At 50.4% G+C, this 20,823-nt stretch overlaps 2 protein-coding genes and 1 long non-coding RNA gene across 6 annotated transcripts in view; 2 read left to right on the top strand and 1 right to left on the bottom strand.

The window, feature by feature from the left end:
* The window catches only part of LOC311591661, a 42,046-nt gene that overhangs the window by 10,106 nt on the left and 11,117 nt on the right, over nt 1–20,823 (bottom strand). The window lies entirely within an intron of this gene.
* RPS5 (ribosomal protein S5) lies at nt 828–5,027 on the top strand. Of its 2 annotated transcripts, none has more exons than XM_084771517.1 (6): nt 828–973; nt 1,771–1,879; nt 3,866–4,075; nt 4,172–4,300; nt 4,720–4,818; nt 4,909–5,027. In XM_084771517.1, the coding sequence occupies exons 2-6, from the start codon at nt 1,772–1,774 to the stop codon at nt 4,975–4,977; spliced, it is 615 nt and encodes a 204-aa protein (XP_084627643.1). In that variant the 5' UTR covers nt 828–973; nt 1,771; the 3' UTR covers nt 4,978–5,027. The 2 variants fall into 2 exon arrangements, with proteins under 2 accessions (XP_084627643.1, XP_084627644.1); XM_084771518.1 differs by having other exon boundaries at nt 909–1,006.
* RNF225 (ring finger protein 225) lies at nt 5,510–8,698 on the top strand. Of its 2 annotated transcripts, none has more exons than XM_084771515.1 (2): nt 5,510–5,654; nt 6,323–8,698. In XM_084771515.1, exons 1-2 carry the CDS (start codon nt 5,525–5,527, stop codon nt 7,336–7,338), a joined length of 1,146 nt encoding a protein of 381 aa, XP_084627641.1. In that variant the 5' UTR covers nt 5,510–5,524; the 3' UTR covers nt 7,339–8,698. The 2 variants fall into 2 exon arrangements, with proteins under 2 accessions (XP_084627641.1, XP_084627642.1); XM_084771516.1 differs by having other exon boundaries at nt 5,581–5,654; nt 6,295–8,698.

Genomic DNA, 20,823 nt, shown 5'->3' with positions numbered 1-20,823 from the left:
TTTACCAGCCCTTTAATCCCAGCACTTGGGAGGCAGAGCTCTGTGAGTTCAAGGCCAACCTGGTGTACAGAGCTCCAGGGCAGCCGGGCCTACACGGATAAACCCTGTCTCCAAACCAAAATAGAACAGAAACCAACAAACAAAACAGTCCTGGTGGTAAGTCTGCAGGCAAGGAGTCCCCTTATTGATACCCAGTCATCACTGAGATCCCAGATAAAGGCGTCACCGGAGAGATTCCCCCCACTCCCACCCCCACCCCAAGCTCTCACCCCGCCCACCCTCCAGAACTCCGCTCGAAGTATCCCGCTTTTGGAGAGTCACACTGTTGCTGGCTGGAGATCGGAATCTAGATTGGACCTAGGGGGTTAAGGGGGTTAAAAAAAAAAAGCCAGACAAGAGTAGCCAAAGAGGTTAAGAGGAAGTGATCCCACACCGGAAGCCAGAGATCAGCAGAGAAAGGTTGGCCTGGAGGGTTAAGGGTGGGGCTGGTACTGGATCAGTGGTGACCACCGGACCTGACTGCTATTTTGGCGAGAAATAGTGAGCCGAGCTGGCTGCCTTAGCTAGGAACCCACAGCCTGTGGCACCTCGGTTTCGCAGCCTAACTGATGTGAGCGTGGGCTTGAACGCCTGCACTATTCAGATATGGCGGCGTTCGCTTTGAGGACGTTTGTGTGCACATGTGTGCACTCACAAGCTTGGCAAAGTACTTCAGACATCCGCCAGAAGACGGCTGTGGCGCTGTTTCTGGAAGTGCGCATGCTCTGCAGGGCTCAAAGGGCGCCGGGCATCCTAGCTCTGGATTGGTCCACGGGCACGCCTTTTCCTCTGCGCGTGCGTCCGGACCTCTGACCCGGAAGTTCTCGCTTCTCTTAAAAGCGCTGCCCTGCTGCGCACGGCCTCTTCCTGTCTGTCCCCGGACGGCGCGTGGTCCACGCCGAGCGACCGAGAGAAGCCCGGTCTGCGCCCTCAGGTGAGGCTGCGGAGTGGCGCGGCGTTCAGAAGGGTAACCCTTACTGTTCTGAGGGACATCTGGGGGGGGGGAGCTGGGGGCGGGACCCGAGGCCTGGGCACCCCCCCCCCAGCTCTTTCCGGAAAGAGGAGTCTAGGATAAACTCGGCACGGGCCGAGTTACTCTTTCCTCCTCCTGTTTGCACAGTGTTGACTTCATACTTTGACACTCAAGGACTCTGGGGAAGTCGCTTGAATTCTTGGGTTACAGACCGCGATCGGAAATCTAGGTTCACGTAGTTTCGTGAGGACCCTTTTGTCCTGTACACGACTCCCGTCTGGATAACAACAGCCCCTAGTTTCTCCACTGAGCCAGGCGAGGATGGAAACATTTGCATTGATTGTACTTCCCGATCTATACTCTGGTCTTTCTTACCGTATTTTTCTTGCTGGAACGTTGGAAGCAGCTAGTTGGCTTCCCCAGGATGGACGCGTTAATAAATGTACAGTGGGAGTTAGCTGAGGGACAGGTGCCGATGGGTATTTGCATGGCTTCATGTGTTCCGTGGACCAGCTGTTTAGCTTGGTGGATGGCTGCGTCTTAGGCTTTGGGAGTCCCAAGGAAAAGTGCAGGTGATGGTTGGGCGCTTTTCCTATAGGCTTAGGGGGATGCTCAAAGCTTTCCAGCCCCACCCCCCACCCCCCTTAATGTCTGCAGTTTGCCACAACGTGGCAGTAAGTCATAGAGACTTTGGGGTGAGTATGACTGCTCCCCAGAGTGGCAATAACTGCATTCTTGGCCCGTTTTCCTGTCCCTAGAATGACTGAGTGGGAGACAGCCACACCGGCGGTGGCAGAGACCCCGGACATCAAACTCTTCGGCAAATGGAGCACTGACGATGTGCAGATCAACGACATTTCTCTACAGGTAAAAGGAGTTTGGTGGTTGGTCTGTCTGGCTATTGATTTGGGGAGCAAGTGTGAATTCTTCCAATTCAGTAAAGGACGCTTAAGACCTAGGTTTAAACCATTTGGTGATTAAGACAGGTAAAAGAGCAATAACTAGACAGCCACACAGTGTCTTGCTCCCCCCCCCCCCTTTCTGAGTACAGAGTTTCAGTATGTAGCCCTTGCTGGCTCAGGAACCCTACTGCCTCTATCTCCCAAGTGCAGGGATTAAAAGCATGTACCTCCTCGGCTGGTTTGGTAGTGTTTTTTCACTTGTAGATTCAGTTAGCAGGTACCTGTTGAGAAGACTGCTTTGACCAACTGCATGGCTTTGGCACCCTTTTCAAAGTTGGTGGGCTGCTGCTATGACTGCAGCCAGAGGATTTTAAGTATGAGGCCAGTTGGAGCTACATAGTGAGATGTTTCTGTGTCACGCTCCCTGCCCCAAAATGTCAGTGGGCCATGGGTGAGTGAGTGCTGTCTTATGGCTGTATAGGTAGAGATACGAAAGTGGTTGAACTGTGTTTGCTTTAGTCCTCACGTCCCCTTTTGAGGCAGTTTTATATATCTGGGGCTGGCCTAAAACCCTGTGGGAAAGCTGATCCTCCGTGTTCTGCCTCCTGAGTGCTGAGATTGAAGATGTATGTCACCATACCTGGTTTTACTCACTGCTGGAAATTGAACCCAAGGCTTTGTACACAGCAAGCACCCCATCAACTCAGCTTTATCTTTAGGGCTAGTCGTCACTTGTTCAGGGAATTTAAAGTACATCTGTTACCTTTTTTTGTTTTGTTTTTGTTTTTCGAGACAGGGTCTTTCTGTGTAGCCTTGGCTGTCCTGCACTCCCTTTGTAGACCAGGCTGGCCTCGAACTCACAGCGATCCCCCTGCCTCTGCCTCCCGAGTGCTGGGATTAAAGGCGTGCGCCACCGCGCCCGGCTTATCTGTTACTTCTAAAGATAACACAGAATGGGCCTGTGGCGTTGCCCTGCTTGTAAAGGCAGTTGCCACCAAGCCTGACAACATAAGTTTAACCCTTGGAATCCACAGGTAAGTGAGAATTGACATTTGCAGGTTGTGCCCTGACTTGCATGTGTGCATGAAATAAAGAAGAAAAGGATGCAACAGGACCTAGGCATTGTATCTAAAGGATTTTCAGTCCTGTCTGATGGGTGTTTGCTTTGGGAGTTTGTTTGGGGAGCTTTTCGATCTTTGCCATGTTAGGGATTTTGAACCCAGAGCTTTTCATCTAGTAGGCCAACACGGTGCCACTAAACTTTGATGTTGTACACATCTGGGTGAGATAGTAAAAGTGGTTTGTCACATAGGTCACAGTGAATCAATCCTAATTCACCCTGTAGTCTAGAATCTACCAAGTGTCCTACAGGACAGCCCTCCCCTCACTGAGGGTTGTCTGATCCAGTGTCCATAGCATTTGAATCTGTGGCTCATGCCTTTAAGCCCAACATAGTGACATCTGTCTCAATTTCTGTTTTATTTAAATAAACTGTCCATAGTAAGATTTCTGAATGACTTTTATATGCATCGGTGTTTGTCTGTGAGGTTGTCAAGTCTGCATAAGTTACAGACAGTTGTGAGTTGCTATGTGGTTGCTGGGAATTGAACCTGGCTATTTAAGAATACTTGTGAAATCTGGAACCAAGCCCCTTGCTTCCATGTTAAAGAAAGCTAGCTCTCTGTTCCCCTCTCTCTCTGGCAAAGTCTCACTGTATACCCCTGGCTGTCCAGAAACTCACTGTCTAGACCAGCCTGGTCTTGAACTGCTAGAGACCCTCTTGTCTGGTCCCAAGTGTTGGGATACAGAAGTGTGTGTCTGTTTGTACCAGCCGCTGGTTCGGTTTTACTTTCTCAAGGCTCATGTATCTTTACAGTAGGGTCTCCTGATCCTGTCTGAGGCTGGTCTGACTCCTGACTGCTCCTTCATGTTCCTCTCCTTAACACCCCAGGATTACATTGCTGTGAAGGAGAAGTATGCCAAGTACCTGCCCCACAGTGCAGGGCGCTATGCCGCCAAGCGTTTCCGCAAAGCGCAGTGCCCTATCGTGGAGCGCCTCACTAACTCCATGATGATGCACGGGCGCAACAACGGCAAGAAGCTCATGACTGTGCGGATTGTCAAGCATGCCTTTGAGATCATCCACCTGCTCACTGGTGAGGTAAGGTGTTGCCATCACCTGTGACTCTGCCACCTTGTTTAGAGTTGAGGCAGTTTGGAGTGGAGGGGAGGCTCATGGTCCCCTTTTCTCTGCTAGAACCCTCTGCAGGTCCTGGTGAATGCCATCATCAACAGTGGCCCCCGGGAAGACTCAACACGCATTGGGCGAGCCGGGACGGTGAGACGGCAGGCTGTGGATGTGTCCCCACTGCGCCGAGTGAATCAGGTGGGCCAGATGCTTGTGAAGGGGTGAGGCAGGAACCACCTACAGGAGTGGGCGGGGTTCTGTCTTTCCTGTTTTACTGGGAGCCTCACTTCCTCCAGGAAACCTTCCTGGATTTCCACCCTGTGAGGCAGATGGGGCTCCAGCCATCTTCCCTGGTCTGGTTCATCTCATCCCTAGTATATACTTTTACAAAAAGATTTTCCCCCATTTATGGGTCTGCTGGGTGGTGGCACATGCTTTTAGCTTTATCTACTTAAGAGGTACATAATAACTGAGCACCACACTGAGGGCAGTTCTTAAATCTCCTGTTCTTTGGGTGGGCAGCATGTCCTGAGTGGCTGATACCTACTGAGGTGGTTCCAGATCACTAGGAGGGCTGGGACCCTCTGGAGGCCTGAGCCTTGCCTTGCCTTCTCTAGGCCATCTGGCTGCTGTGCACAGGTGCTCGTGAGGCTGCTTTCAGGAACATCAAGACCATTGCTGAGTGCCTTGCAGATGAGCTCATCAATGCTGCCAAGGTGGGTCTGGGCGCGCACACACACACGGTCGGGTTTGGCGTCTGGGGGTATCCAGCATTCTGATCTAACCATAACCACATGTCCTTGCAGGGCTCCTCCAACTCCTACGCCATCAAGAAGAAAGACGAATTGGAGCGTGTGGCCAAGTCTAACCGCTGATTTCCCAGCTGCTGCCTAATAAATAAACTGTGCCCTTTTGGACAGTTCCACCACCTTTGTGATTGTCATTGTGGGGCTCGGGTGCTGCTGTACAGGGTGCTTACCTTCCTGGCAATCTTGGCTCTTGAGACTTGTATTTTCCTGGCAAACATCATGCTGGTGTGTGGCACCCCAGAACTAGTGCTGTGATGGGGTGTTAGCCCAGCAGGTATTGGGGATGAGGAGTGTGGACTGCTCCTAACAGTGCGTGTTGGTCTAGCGTGGGCAAGGGCTGAGGTGCTTAAGCTGGGTGTACTTACTACTGCCTAGAGATTGTCAAATAGCCCTGGTGTTAGAAGGTATGATGGATCCAGTTTGCTCACTCCCATAGTGTGGCTTGTGTACAGGCTTCACGTGCCACAGGGAGCACAGTAGTAGCGGAGGCTTGGAAGAGTGATCCATAGTCCTTGGCATTAACTTCAGCCATCATCTGATATATATCCAACTCTGTTCATCCTAGTAGGAGGGGCTTTGGGGCGGAGCAGGTAGCAAGGCAGGTTTGACAGGTATGTGGGAACCAGGAAAGGGTTGGCCCAAGGTCGGGTGCACTCCTTCAGGGAGGAGCACTTGCCTGCCTAGTAGCAGACTAGCCAGAAATTGGGGTCAGAACGGGAGAGACTACGCTCCTGCACTGACAGGTAGGTTCTCTGCACACTGGTTAGAATGGGTCATCTCTGTCTAGGGAGTTTGGTCCCACAGCCTAGTTTCCTACTTTGCTTCTCAGCTATTCTGTGCCTTTTTTAGGGGGAAGGGAGGTAGTTTGGTCTAGGTGAATGCTCCCTAGGAATCTCCCCAGAGATACCTTTGAAGCTGCTTCAGTTTTTGTGTGTTTTTGGTTTTTTGAGACGGTTTCTCTGTGTAGCCTTGGCTGTCTTGGAGTCGCTTTGTAGACCAGCCTGGCCTCGAACTCACAGCGATCCGCCTGCCTCCCGAGTGCTGGGATTAAAGGTGTGCGCCACCACGCCCGGCTTGTTTGGGTTTTTTTGTTTGTTTGTTTGTTTGTTTTTGTTTTTTAAATAGTTTTTCGAGACGGTCTCTGTAGCTTTGGCTGTCCTAGAGTCACTTTGTAGACCAGGCTGGCCTCGAACTCACACGCTCCACCTGCCTCTGCTTCCCGACTGCTGGGATTAAAGGCGAGCGCCACCACCGCCCAGCTAGCTGCCTCAGTCTCTAGACCTTTGGGGGACAGTGGGTCCACCACAATCTCCACGCCTTCCCTACTCCCCATAGCTTCATTCTCGCTCCTCTGAAATCTTGTCAATCTGCCACAACCTTTAGGTCCCTACCTGAGGTGTTCATCCCTTAGGTCCAATCTGGATGCCGTGTCCTCGCTTGCCCTGGCTCCGTCGCCACCGAGCCTCTCAGAGCTCCGGCCCCGGCTCCCCAGGTGCCCTCTCCGCACCTAGCTCCCCTAGCAGAGGCGAAGAAGACGCAGAAGAGGAGGAGGGCGATGGCACCCCTGTCTCAGGCCCCATCCTGCCTCCCGCATCCCCCATGGAATGTCTTATCTGCGTGTCGCCCTTCGACGGAGTTTTCAAGCTGCCTAAACGCTTGGACTGCGGTCACATCTTCTGTCTCGAGTGCCTAGCACGCCTGTCGCTGGCTACTGCGGGCGGCGGTGACGCAGTGGCTTGCCCCATGTGCCGCGCGCCCACACGCTTGGCCCCACGCCGGGGGCTGCCCGCTCTGCCCACGCAGCCGGGTTTGCTGCCTCGCGACGCGTGTGCGTCGGCGCCACGCCAGGGCTCCGTGCGCTTCGACCGCCGTCGGGGGCTCCTGTACCTGCGGCCACCGCCGCCGTCTCCTGGGCCACGCAAGAGCCGCACGGTGCGCGCCCCGCCGCCTCCACCCCCGCTGCGCCTCGGCCGCCCGCTGTCGCGTCGCCTGTCCCTGAGCAGTCCAGCGTGGGCTTTCAACGCGGCAGTGGCACTGGCCGTGCTGGTGGCTGCGGGCCTCATAGTCTCTGGTGTCTACATCTTCTTCCTCATCCCTCATGTCACGACCTCCGCACGGCCTCAGATCGTGGCGCTGGCCCCTGAAAATAGCTTCTGGGTCCCACCACGGCCCACGCCAGTGGCACCCTGGACGCACGCATGGACACCGCGCCCTACAAAGCCTGACCTGGACCTGGACCTGGACCTGGACCTGGACCTGGACGATGCTCTCCCAGAGGATAAAAAGAACACACCGGAGCTTAAGGAGGCTGCCACGAATCCAGTAGAGACTCAGGAGATCCTGGGTACACCACCGGATCAAGCTCCGAAGGCAGAGTCTGACCTTGGCTGGAACCGGAAGGTACGAGCGGATGGGAAGAGGATGTAACTGGCATAACTGCAGCAATAAATGACTCTGTCCTACAGGCCCGGGGACTTCTGTGTCATTCTGGAGGGCATTAACAGAATGCATACTAAAACGCCTATTTCTCAGATTGGGGACTGGAAAGACACGAACTCTCTCAAACCACTGTAGTCATTCTCAAGAATCCTCTGAGAACATCTCTGATCGCCGTGGCCATCCAGTTGAAGGTACCGTCTCCATGACCTTAGTGGGGAGCCTACTGCTGTTTACTTCTGACCCACATACCTGTGTAGTTGAAATACACCTGATGCTCATCTCTGTGGAAGTCCAGCTGGCCTCTCCCCCAGTGTTATCTACACAGGACTCTGTTAGGGTACCATAGCCTTGATCTTGATGGAATGCTGGTGATGTTCCTGGCTAGCTCTGGGAACTGAAGGGTCTGGCCCATTCATCCTTTGGACTCACCTCAGGGACCTGGGGCCCCCCATCTTTGGAGCACAAAACTGCTGTTACTGTGCTGATCACGCGTCTTGCTTCCCACATCCCATCTGTAAACATCACCACCTGCCCATCTGACCAGGATTCCAACTTGGAGTGTCAGGTGTGGTCTGGCTAGGGTTAGGGAGGGCCCTGACTCCTGAAGACTGACTCCCATTTGGGAATTATATCCCAACCTGGTCTGGGGACCTTGACTTCTCTTCTGGGCTTTGGTTTCTTCCTTCCTTCCTTCCTTCATTTCTTTCTTTCTTTTTATTTTTTTATTTTTTCTTTGTTTGTTTTGTTTTTTCTTTGAGACGGGGTTTTTCTGTGTAGTCTTGGCTCTCTTGGAACTCTCTTTGTAAACCAGACTGGCCTCAAACTCACAGGGATCTGCCAGCTTCTGCTTCCCAAGCGATGGGATTAAAGGCCTGAGCCACCACTCCCAGCTCTGGGCTTTGGTTTCTGGGTCCTACTAAATACGTTGTGGAACAGTTGTGGTCATCGTGGCTTCGAGAGCCAAGGCTCCCCCTGTGGGTCAGATGAAACATTCAATCAGGTGAGGTTCTGGCCCTCCGTCAGTAACATGAGAGATACCAGTTCTGTCTGCAATTGAATCCCATTATCCCCACTTTTCTCCCTCCTCTGGGGTTCCATCAGCTCTGCGCAGCCTGCCTTCTGCCTCAACTAAAGTCTAAGCCTTTCCAGTGTTCACCTCTATGGAAGGAGGCTCCTGTCTTCCTCCCAAATTCCTTCCTGTCTTAGACAGAATTAGAGGAAGGCAGTTATTCACTGCATAAGCTGACCACAGGCCTCGGAAACCCAATGTCCTACCTCACCTGACCTGAGACGCTGTGTGTTAAGGGTGGGCAGCATTTTCCAGAATGAAATGTGACTTCTATGTGTCCAGAGGCTCCTGCGTGGTTTATTTACATGTGTCGTGTGTGTGTCCTCAACAACCAAGCCGTCAGTTGATACAGAACAGTTGCAGGGTGTGATAGCATCAGGGATGACCAAGAGGCAGTCTGGGAATGCCCATGGGTGCTCTAAGCCTGTAAGCTCCCAGCTGCCATGGGCCCCCGGCATGCCTCTGAGAGCAACTCAGCTGCTTCTTCCAGGTAGGAAGGCAGAAGAACCTCAAGGAGCCCAAGGGTGTGTCTTCCCAGACCAGTTCTTGGCTCACACTCAGGTGTCAACATCATGCACAGGGGCTGGAATCAGTGCACTGGATGACTGGGGACCACTGCTCACAGACTGATCAGCTGTAGCGGAGTAAGTGTTCTGTGTGACTTTTCTCTGGCTACTGTAACAATTTACCCCCTAATTCTGTGTCTATTTGTGGGTGGGGTGGGGTGAGGTGGAGACAAGTTTTCTCTGTGTATCCTTGGCTGTCCTGGACTCCCTTTGTAGACCAGGCTGGCCTCAAACTCAAAGAGAGCCTCCTGCCCCTGCCTCTTAAGTGCTGGCTTAGAGGTGTGTACCACCACACCCGGCTGGCTCTCAACTCCATGTCTTAGGACCACACACATTACCTCACAGTTCTGCACTCCAGAAGCCTAAGATCCTATCACGGGGCTGAAACTGAGGTGCCTAAGGGTGGCGGTACAGGACTGTAATCCCAGCATTTGGGAGGTGGCGGCAGGAAGGCCAGAAGTTGAAGGCCACTCTTAGCTACACAGTGAGTCTGAGGCCAGCCTGGTTACAGGAGATCCTGTTGAAAATTAAAAATCAGTAATCAACCAATAAAGTTGGGGAGCCATTAATCCCAGGTCCTCCTAAAGACTCTGAGAGAATCTATTTCTTAGCTTTTCCAGCTTCTAGACTGACTTCTTGGCTTGTGGCTCCCTTAAAGCCAGCAACACATCTCCAAATTTCCTTGACCCTGGGACTATCTTCTTTTGTCTTTTGTTTTGTTTTTTGAGACAGGGTTTCTCTGTGTAGCCTTGACAGTCCTGGCTTGCCTCGAACTCACAGAGATCTGCCTGCCTCTGCCTCCCAGAGTGCTGGAAATACAGGCATGCATCACCATGCCTGGCTTGGGGATATCTTTTTTTGGGGGGTGGGGTGAGGGGAATATCTTCTTTTACGTATAAAAACTTTAGAAGCCGAGGTAGAGGCAGACAGATCTCCATGAGTTCAAGGCCAGCCTGGTCTACAAGTGAGTCCAGGACAGTCAGGACTGTTACACAGAGAAACCCTGTCTCAACACCCCCACCCTCACCCCCCCAAAAAAAAACCCAAAAAACAAAACTTTAGGAGTCATCTGCATACAGTTTTGTCATTTTTGGTTTTGGTTTTTCAAGACCGGGTTTCTCTGTGTATCCTTGGCTATCCTAGACTTGCTTTGTAGACCAGGCTGGCCTTGAACTCACATCGATCAGCCTGCCTCTGCCTCCTGAGTGCCTGTATTTATTTTTTTAATTTTCAAAATTTATGTATTTGTGTGCATGTGTATGTGTCTATGTATGTGCCCAAAGAGGTGATAGAAGTCTGTTCCCTGAAGCTGGAGTTCCAGATAGCTGTGAGCCCCTGAATTTATTTGTTTGTTTTTCGAGACTGGGTTTCTCTATGTACCTGCGGTTGTCCTGAAACTCTGTAGACCAGGCTGGCCTTGAACTCAGAGATCCGCTTGCCTCTGCCTCCTTAGTGCTGAAATTAAAGGCATGCACTAACAAACCCAGGCTTGAATGCTTATTTTAAAGACAGTTTTCTGGGTTCCCCAGGCTGTCCTTGTTGAACTTGGGGTCCTGCACGCATCAGCTTTCCGGGCAGCTCGGGTTACGGGCCACTGTTTCCCAGTTCTAGATCCTTCATCACAACTGCAAAGTCTCTTCAGCCGCATAAGGTATAGTACAAGGTTTAGGATGTGTGTGCTTTTACAGGCCACTATTCAGCCCACTCAGTAAGGAATTAGATCTCAGAAATAGCACCCCCTCCTCCCTGCCCTGCCTTCCTTCATCCCAACCTGGGTGAGCAGGGATAAGTAAGAGTAGACTTGGTCTGGGTAGAGCAGAAAGGGGTCTTTGGCTGCCAATGTGCAGGGGATGCATCTGTTTCCATCAGCTGCCGGATGAAGCCTCTCAGAAGACAATTCTGCTAGGCTTCTGTCTGAAAGCCTAGTAGAGTGTCATTAATAGTGTCAAGGGTTCCCATAGGCTGGGTCTCAATTGGCCCCAGTCACTGGTTTGATATTCCCTCAATCTCTGGTCCATCTTTATATCCCTGCTCATCTTGTAGGCCCACCTAGCTACAGGAGGTAGTCACTTCAGGCTCCATATTGCCCCTGCTAGGAGTCTCAGCTAGAGTCATCCCCATAGACTCCCATAGATACACACACACACACACACACACACACACACACACACACACACACACACCAGTTTCTCGGCCCTCTCTATTTCACCTACTCTCCCCACATCTGATCCCCACCTCCATTCCCCTCTCCCATCCAGTTCCCTCTGTCCATCCATTCCCAGTGTCTATTTTATTCCCCCTTCTGAGTGAGATTCAGACATCCTCCCTTGGACCCTCCATGTTACTTAGCTTCTTTGGGTCTGTGGATTGTAGCATGGTCCTCCTGTACTTTATGGGTAAGATCCACTTATAAGTGAGTCTATACCATCCATGTTTTTCTGGGTCTGGGTTCCCTCACTCAGGATGATCATTTCTCGTTCCATCCATTTGCCTGCAAATTTCATGATATCCTTGTTTTTAATAGCTGAGTAGTATTCCACTGTGTAAATGTACCACGGTTTCTTTATCCTTTTTTTTGGGGGGGGGGTTGAGGGACATCTGGGTTGTCTCCAGATTCTGGCTATTATGAATAAAGCTGCTATGACTGTAGTTGAGCAAGAGTCCTTGTGGTATGGTGGAGCATCTTTTGGGTATATGCCCAGGGGTGATATAGGTGGGTCTTGAGGTAGAACTATTGCCAGTTTTCTGAGAAATCACCAGATTGATTTCCACAGTAACTGTACAAGTTCGCACTCCCTCCAACAATGGAGTGTGTTCCTCTTTCTCTACATCCTCCACACCGTCACTTGAGTTTTTGATCTTAGCTATTCTGATGGAATCTCAGAGTCATTTTGATTTGCATTTCCCCGATGACTAAAGACGCTGAGCATTTCTTTAAGTGTTTCTCAGCCATTAGAGATTCCTCTGTTGCCGGGCATGGTGGCACATGCCAGTAATCCCAGCACTCGGGAGGCAGAGGCAAGTGGATCGCTGTGAGTTTGAGGGCAGCCTGGTCTACAAAGAGAGTCCAGGACAGTCAAGGCTACACAGAGAGACCCTGTCTCAAAAAACCAGAGAGAGAGAGATATTCCTCTGTTAAGAATTTTCTGAGCCGGGCGTGGTGGCGCACGCCTTTAATCCCAGCACTCGGGAGGCAGAGGTAGGCGGATCACTGTGTGTTCGAGGCCAGCCTGGTCTACAAAGTGAGTCCAGGATAGCCAAGGCTACACAGAGAGACCCTGTCTCGAAAAACCAAAAAAAAAAAAAAAGAATTTTCTGTTTAGCTCTGTACCCCACATTTTTTGTATCCTACTTCTTGTTTTGTTTTTTTGAGGCAGGGTTTCTGTGTGTAGCCTTGGCTCTCCTAGACTTGCTTTGTAGACCAGGCTGGCCTCGAACTCACAACAATCCGCCTGCCTCTGCCTCCCGAGTGCTGTGACTAAAGGTGTGCGCCACCACCGCCCGACTTGTATCCCATTTCTTATTTTGGTTATTTGGTTTGTCAGTGTTTAACTTCTTCAGTTCTTTATATATTGGATATTAACCCTCTGGGTTGTTTTGTTTGTTTGTTTGTTTTTAGTTTTTAGAGATTGTGTGTGTGTGTGTGTGTGTGTGTGTGTGTGTCTAGCCCTGGCTGTTCTGGAACTCTGTGGACTAGGCTGGCCTGGAATTTCACAGAGATCCACCTGCCTCTCCCAAGTGCTGGGATTAAAGGCATTGGCTGCCACCACACAGCTGTCCAATATTAGCTCCTAACACCATCCAAGGCATCATCTCAAAACCTAGCAGCTTAGCGTCCATCATCTCCTAGTCTCCGTGTTTCATCCTCTGGATCAACTCACGCAGCGTGGTTCTAACTGGCTTCGCGGGGTGGCCGTTAAGAACTCCTCAGGAGCCGGGCGTGGTGGCACACGCCTTTAATCCCAGCACTCGGGAGGCAGAGGCGGGCGGATCTCTGTGAGTTCAAGGCCAGCCTGGTCTACAAAGTGAGTCTAGGACAGCCAAGGCTACACAGAGAAACCCTGTCTCGAAAAACAAAAAACAAAAACAAAACAAAAAACCCAACAAGAACTCCTCAGGAACAGTAGACGTTTAAAGACTCCACAGCAGGGGAGGATTCCTGTTCCACAGGGCTATCAGCAGAAACCCTTGGTTTCTCACATCAGCCTGCGCACAGGGCTGCCAGTGCGTGCTCCCCATGGGCCAGCTGGCTTCCTTCCAAACCAGTGAGCCAAGAGAACAGGGCAGAAGGAAGAAAAAAAACAAAAAAACAAAAAAACAAAAAACCCCACATTTTAGACTCCATCTTGAAGTCACACTTTACCATTTTCCCAATATATTTCTAGAGATATAAGACCTGGGCCAGGAACTGGGCGTGGTGGTGCACCAAAAAACAAAAACAAGACAAAACAAAAGACCTGGGTCAGGAGCTGGGTGTGGTAGGGCACTGAAAAACAAAAACAAAAACAAACAAACAAAAAAAGACCTGGGCCAGGATCTATCTTGCCACCTGGTTGAGTCACTGTGGGCCTGCCATCTGCACCACTGAGTCAACTAACTAGTCACCTATGTCAGCCAGGGCCTGTACGTCATTGTGCAGTAAAGGGTTGACTTAGCAAGCCTGGATTACTCAAACCCTGCACATTCCAGAGGGATCTGGCCCTTCTCTCCCGTGATTCCGGGAGATCATCTCTAAACTTTGGAATACCCTGACTGGTAAATCTTGTGTACCTGGCGGTCTATGCCAACAATATTATTTATAGCGGGAGCCTTAGGCCACACTGTCAGATTGATCTCTATGGCAAGTGGAGACTAAGCTCATTAAGGGGGTGGAGGGTGCTATATGTTTTTGTTGCTTTTTTTTCCCCAAATAAAAACCCCGGATGTGGCCAAGGCTAGGGTGAGGTTCTCTTGTTTGGCAGCTGTGATATAAACTTTTCCTGGAAAGGAACAAATATCTCTGCACCCCAGAAAGAGCCACCATGCCCGGGCTCAATGTGTCTTTTTATTTATTTATTTTTTGAAGGTTTATTTAATTTAAAGTGTGTTTGGGGGCGGTGTCCTTGTGTCTATGTATTCAGGTGCTGCCACATAGGTGAATTGGGTCCTCTTGAAAAAAAGCAGCGCGCCGGGCGGTGGCACACGCTTGTAATCCCAGCACCGGGAGGCAGAGGCAGGCGGATCTTTGTGAGTTCCAGGCCAGCCTGGTCTACAAAGCAAGTCTAGGACAGCCAAGGATACACAGAGAAAACCCTGTCTCGAAAAACCAAAAAAGAAGAAGATGGAGGAGGAGGAGGAGGAAAGAAGGAAGGAAGGAAAGAAGGAAGGAAGGAAGGAAGGAAGGAAGGAAGATAGCAGCAAGAGTGGCTGGAGAGATGGCTCAGTAATTAAGAGCACTGGCCGCTCTTCCGGGGACTCTTTCGGTTCCCAGCACCCATGACAACTGCCTGTTAACCCAGCTCCAGGGAATCCAACACCCTCTTCTGGCCTCTGTAGGCACCCATACACATGTGGTACACACATACACATAAATTAAAGTCTTAAACTTAAAAAAAAAAAAAAAAAAAAGAGGCACCAAATAGTAGCCAGACTCTGAGATCCTCTTCCTAGAGGTCTAAGAGGAAAGTAACGTAAGAATACACACGAGCCCAACATACTTCCTGTGTTCCGCGCTGCTACCGGCTGCCATGGGCAAGGAAGTTCCGTTTGCAGTGGTATCTATGACTGCAGACTCATAGTTGAGAATAAGAGACATTGAAGGCTCCTGTGACAGCCTTTCCTTCCACCTCACCTGCAAGAGAACAAAACAAGAAAGAGAGAGAAAAGGAAACAGTCTGGACAGGAAACCGTTCAAGAGAGTCCTTAAAAGTTGCGATAAGAGCCGGGCGGTGGTGGCGCACGCCTTTAATTCCAGCACTCGGGAGGCAGAGGCAGGTGGATCGCTTGCGAGTTCGAGGCCAGCCTGGTCTACAGAGTGAGTCCAGGACAGCCAAGGCTACACAGAGAAACCCTGTCTCCCAAAAAAAAAAAAAAGTTGCGATAAGAAGCTAGAGGACCCACCCAAGTTCAATTCCCAGCCCCTGCAAGGCAGCTCACAACTGTCTGTAACTCCAGTTCCGGGGAATCCGACACCATCACATAGACAAACACACAGGCAAAACCACCAATACACATAAAACAAATGAATACATAAATAAATATCTTTTTTTTTAACTTTTGAACATTGTGAGAAAGATGCTGACTTAAAGCTCTGCACAACTGGTGGCTTCTGAGGGGCAGGGGTGGGAAAGGACTCAGCTATCTTTAAGGGGCTGACCACTGGGGAGTATATGGGCAACACAATGGATTTGGTGTATTTTTTTTCCTTCCTTTTTGGGGGTGGAGTGGGGGAGAGGACAAGGGTGTAAGGGGGGACCTGGAAGGAATAGGAAATAAGTAGGATTGGGATGCATTGTATGAAATTCCAATATAATCAATAAAAATATTGAGATTTTTTTTTCAGTAACTATTTGACTATGCCTTGTGAAGGAGTGGCCAGTACTGTATAGTGCGTGTAAAGGGGGATGGTCAGTAGGGATTGGGAAGACGGAAAAGCAGCCTGGCTATTGACCACAGCGCTCTGGGTGGCAGAGGGATGGCTTTACCCAGGGACACTCCGGCCGCCAGCTGTGGGATCTCTATAGCTGGACCTCCTGTGTGAGCCCAGATTTCAAGTCTAACCGGCTCGTGACTCACTGATTCTGACTGCACTTCAGTTGAATATAAAAGGGACAATCCTAGGAGAAATGGATGAGCTGGTGACCTGGTGACCATTCACATGTAAACTCCCTCCACTGGGGAAAATATGCAGATGTCAGGGCTTTGAGGAATGTGTGAAGATGTGTGACCAACCAGCTCAGGACCAGGTATGAGGACAGGCTAAGCATCAGGTATGACAGGCTACTCACCAGGCATGAGGATAGGCCATGCACTAGGCATGCCTGAGGACAGAGCCATGCAGCAGGCATGCATGAGGACAGAGCCATGCAGCAGGCATGCCTGAGGACAAAGCCATGCAGCAGGCATGCATGAGGACAGAGCCATGCAGCAGGCATGCCTGAGGACAGAGCCATGCAGCAGGCATGCCTGAGGACAGAGCCATGCAGCAGGCATGCCTGAGGACAGAGCCATGCAGCAGGCATGAGGACAGAGCCATGCAGCAGGCATGCATGAGGACAGAGCCATGCAGCAGGCATGCATGAGGACAGAGCCATGCAGCAGGCATGCATGAGGACAGAGCCATGCAGCAGGCATGAGGACAGAGCCATGCCCAGGCATGAGGACAGAGCCATGCAGCAGGCATGAGGACAGAGCCATGCAGCAGGCATGAGGACAGAGCCATGCAGCAGGCATGAGGACAGAGCCATGCAGCAGGCATGAGGACAGAGCCATGCAGCAGGCATGAGGACAGAGCCATGCAGCAGGCATGAGGACAGAGTCATGTACCAGGTATGAGAACAGCCCATCCTGGCAACAGTCTCCTCTGGCCTGTCTGTCCTGCCTGATTATGTTACTCAAACAGAACTGATGGAATACAAGAAGGAGTCACCCGGTCTTCTCTAGAGCGGCCCACGCATCCCGTGGCAGACCTCAGTGAGGAAGACTAAGCTAGCTGTACATGGAGAATGCTGAACCTAACAGACAAAACAGTCAGAGCTTGGATGTCCCTAGAGGGTGGATTGCCTGCGCCTTGTATTGTACAGAAAGTAACCAAGATACCATCACCCACTCTGAAAGTTTACATGTGTGTGCGTTGCATGTGACTGTGTGCACACTCGCATGCAGGTCCGTGAGTACATGTTGCACGTGCTTGTGCAGGCCAGAGATTGATTGGGGGCCCTGTCTTTGATTGCTCTCGATGTTTGTCGGTTTTGTTTTGTTTTCAAGTTTTTTGAGACAGGGTCTCTCTGTGTAGCCCTGGCTGTCCTGAAATTCATTCTGTAGACCAGGCTGGCCTGAAACTCACAGAGATCCTCCTGCCTCTGCCTCCAGAGTGCTAGGATTAAAGGCGTGCTCCACCACAACCCGGCTTGTGTGTGTGTGTGTGTGTGTGTGTGTGAGAGAGAGAGAGAGAGAGAGAGAGAGAGAGAGAGAGAGAGAGAGAAAGGGAGAGCGAGAGAGGGGAGAGGGAGAGAGCTCTGGCTGTCCTGGAACTTGCTCTGATGTAGAGTGGGGATTAAAGGCATGCATCACTCCCATCCAGCTTAGGTTTTTTAGGTTTTGGTTTTAGGTGTTTGTTCATTTGTTTATTTATCTTTTTTTTATTTAATTTTTTTTTGGTTTTTCGAGACAGGGTTTCTCTATGTAGCCTTGGCCGTCCTGGACTCACTTTGTAGACCAGGCTGGCCTCAAACTCACAGCGATCCACCTGCCTCTGCCTCCCGAGTGCTGGGATTAAAGGCGTGCGCCACCACGCCCGGCTTGTTTATGCTTTTTGTCACTTATGCCTGCTAGGATTAAAGGCCTGTGCCCCACCACCCAAGAGTTTTATTTATTTATTTATTTATTTATTTATTTAAGTAATTTATTCAGATTATATCTCAATTGTTATCCCCTCACTTGTATCTTCTGGTTAACCCCCTCCCTCCCTCTTTTACCCTATTACCCTCCCCTAGGTGTATGACAGAAGGGGACCTCCTCCCCCACCATATGATCACAGCCTATTAGGTCTCATCCTGGTAGCCTACTTACTCTTCCGAGTTTGTTTGTTTGTTTGTTTGTGACAGGGTTTCTTTATAGCCCTGGCTGCCCTGGACTAGCTTTGTAGAGCAGGCTGGCATCGAACTCATAGCGATCCACCTGCCTCTGCCTCCCTAGTGCTGCGGCTAAAGGCGTGTATCACCATGCCCGGCCCTCCAAGTTTGTTTTTTCTTTCTTTTTTTTTTTTTTGTTTTTTTTTGTTTTTCGAGACAGGGTCTCTCTGTGTAGCCTTGGCCTTGACTGTCCTGGACTCACTTTGTAGACCAGGCTGGCCTCGAACTCACAGCGATCCGCCTACCTCTGCCTCCCGAGTGCTGGGATTAAAGGCGTGCGCCACCACGCCCGGCTCAAGTTTGTTTTTTCTAAGGCAGGACTTCACTCTATAGTCCAGGCTGGACTGTAACACTCCATCGTCCTGGCCCCACCCCACGCCCCACCCAGCTCTTGAGTGTTGGGATCACCAGTGTGCTCCACCACAGTGAGCCTGGCCAGTTCACTTTGCTGCGTGTGTTGGGGTTGACTAGGGCTTTGCACTTGTTGATCACTTTTATCCCTGAAGCACACTTTCAGCCCCAAGGCCAGGATACTTTTCTGAGTTGAGGGTCTCGCTCTGTTTGCCTATACCGAACACAACACCAAGAGGACGGTTGTCCAGCATCAGGGGCTTCTGGTGAGGGTACCGGGGTTTGGGGGGGGGGTGTAATATTCATACTGGCCAGGATTTTTTCCTGCATGGACAGACAGTAAGTTGACTTGTGAAAAATGTAGTCCGCTTGCAGCCTCCTCTGTTGTCTTGACAACAAGCAAGCACACACACACACACACACACACACACACACACACACACAGAAAGAGAGAGAGAGAAAACATGAAAGTGACGTCATAATAGCAGCAGACACCAAGACGTTCAACCTGGTTCAGGCCAACTTTCACCACACTCGGTTTGCAATGATCCCACCCTGAGTGTCCGAGGTGCTAGAGGACAGCCACAGGTTCTCAAGAGGGAGAGCTTTTGTGCCTTGAGGGTTGTCAGGGGCGTAGGGAAGAATAACATGGTGGCCACTGGGTGACTCTCTCTGAAAGAAGATGAAGTGGGGGATGGGTCCTGCAGAGGATGTGTAGAGACATATGAATGCATCCTAACAAAGTTTGCTGAGAGAGTCCTAGAACCAACTGTTTGGGGCGTCTGAGGTGTAAGGGTTCAGTTTGTCTGAGAGATGGGGGGGGGCGTCTCTGGATCTCTTAAGGGAATGCGGCTGGCATCGAATAGAGTGGGTGCTAGGTGCTGGGTGCTGGGCCCTGAACACAGGTGGCATCTCTCTCTGGTCACCAGCTTGCTGCTGCGTACTACATAAAGTGCGGTTACTCTGCAGACATCAGTGACAAAGGCCTAGTATTCCTTTGAGGGCCTCGAGGACAGTAGAGAGTATGTGTGGTGGCAACGGTCAGGGGCCTGTCGGGCAGGATAATGTCAGGAGGAGATAAAGCAGGACCCTGAGACACAGAGGCCAAGGCCCAGCCGTTGGGAGGCAGAGGTAGGAGGATCTCTGTGAGTTCGAGGTTAATCTGGTCTACAAAGAGAGTTCTAGGATGTCTGCTTCAAAAAACCAAAGAGAGGGGGCTGGAGAGTTGGCTCAGTGGTTAAGAGCACCGTCTGCTCTTCCAGAGGACCAGGGTTCGATTCCTAGCACCCACATGGCAGCTCACAACTGTCTGTAACTCTAAGATCTGACACCCTCACACCAATGCACATAAATTAAAAATTAAATTAAAATATATTTTTTAAAAAAAACAGAGAGAGACAGAGAATGCTGCAGGCTTTCAGAGAATTGGGACACCAAGGGTCTTTTGCTAGAAGCAGTTTATTGTTTTTGTGAAACAAAGTCTCACTATGTGGCCTAGGTTGGCCTGGAACACACTTTGTAAACCAAGCTGGCCCAGAACTCAGAGAGATTCTCCTGCCTCTGCCTTCTGACTGCAGAGGTTAAAGGTGTTCACCACCAATCCTGGGGCTTTGATTAAGGAAGGTCTTTAAGTTGTTGCCCGAAACCCTGAAAGAAACAGACTGTGATGCCCAGCGGAGTCTCTAAATCCTCCTGTAAACTTTATGCTGCTTCTCCTCAATATGACCGCACCTAGGTTAAAAAAAAAAAAAAAAAGCTCCCATTTCAGCACCCTGGGAACCCGCCTAAGGATCACCCCAGGAGTGAACCCAGGCAGTTTATACTGTCACATAGGAATGGAATCCTGTTTTCCTTTAGAACTCCTCTGCTGCAGCTTTTGGGGTGACCTGGCTTTGTGTTTTTGTCCAACGTAAATGGTTCCCATTGCGTCCCCTGTGTTGTCAGCCTAGGTTAAGGCTGGTCACTTTCTCTTTTCACACACACAATCCTATTTTGGGTCCATTGACTTTAATGTTCTCAGCTCCGTTTCATTTCTGCTCCGTTTCATTTCTTTGAAGTGTAAAGTTAGGTTATTGGTTTGAGGTTTTTTGTTTTGTTTTTTGGGGGGTGCTTTTTTGTTTTGTTTTGTTGGATTTTTTTTGTTTGGTTGGTTTAATTTGTGGTTGTTTCTTTTTTTTAAGATTTGTTTTATTTATTATTATGTATACATGTATATATGTATATTTGCCTGCATGTACACCTACATACCAGAAGAGGGTAGCAGGTCTCATTGTAGATGGTTGTGAGCCACCATGTGGTTGCTGGGAATTGAACTCAGGACCTTTGGAAGAGCAGGCAGTGCTCTTAACCTCTGAGCCATCTCTCCAGTCCTTGTTTTGTTTTTCGAGACAGGGTTTCTCTGTGTAGCCCTGGCTGTCCTGTCCTGGACTCACTCTGTAGACCAGGCTGGCGTTGACTTCACAGAGATCCGCCGGCCTCTGCCTCCAGAGTGCTGGGATTAAAGGCGGCAGTCGCAGGGATTGAGATCTTCTAAAATGTGAGTGTTTAGAGCAGTGACTTTCCCTCTAAGCACTGCTTTTACTACATTTCAAAACATCTAGTGTGTTACTAATCTCAGAGTATTTTCATGTGTTTTTTTTTTTGGGGGGGGGGTGGT

Source organism: Acomys minous (assembly GCF_964271855.1).
Source record: "Acomys minous genome assembly, chromosome: 20".
Lineage (NCBI taxonomy): Eukaryota > Metazoa > Chordata > Mammalia > Rodentia > Muridae > Acomys > Acomys minous.
Note: the sequence above shows the minus strand (reverse complement) of the source record. Positions and strands in the feature narration are given on the sequence as shown.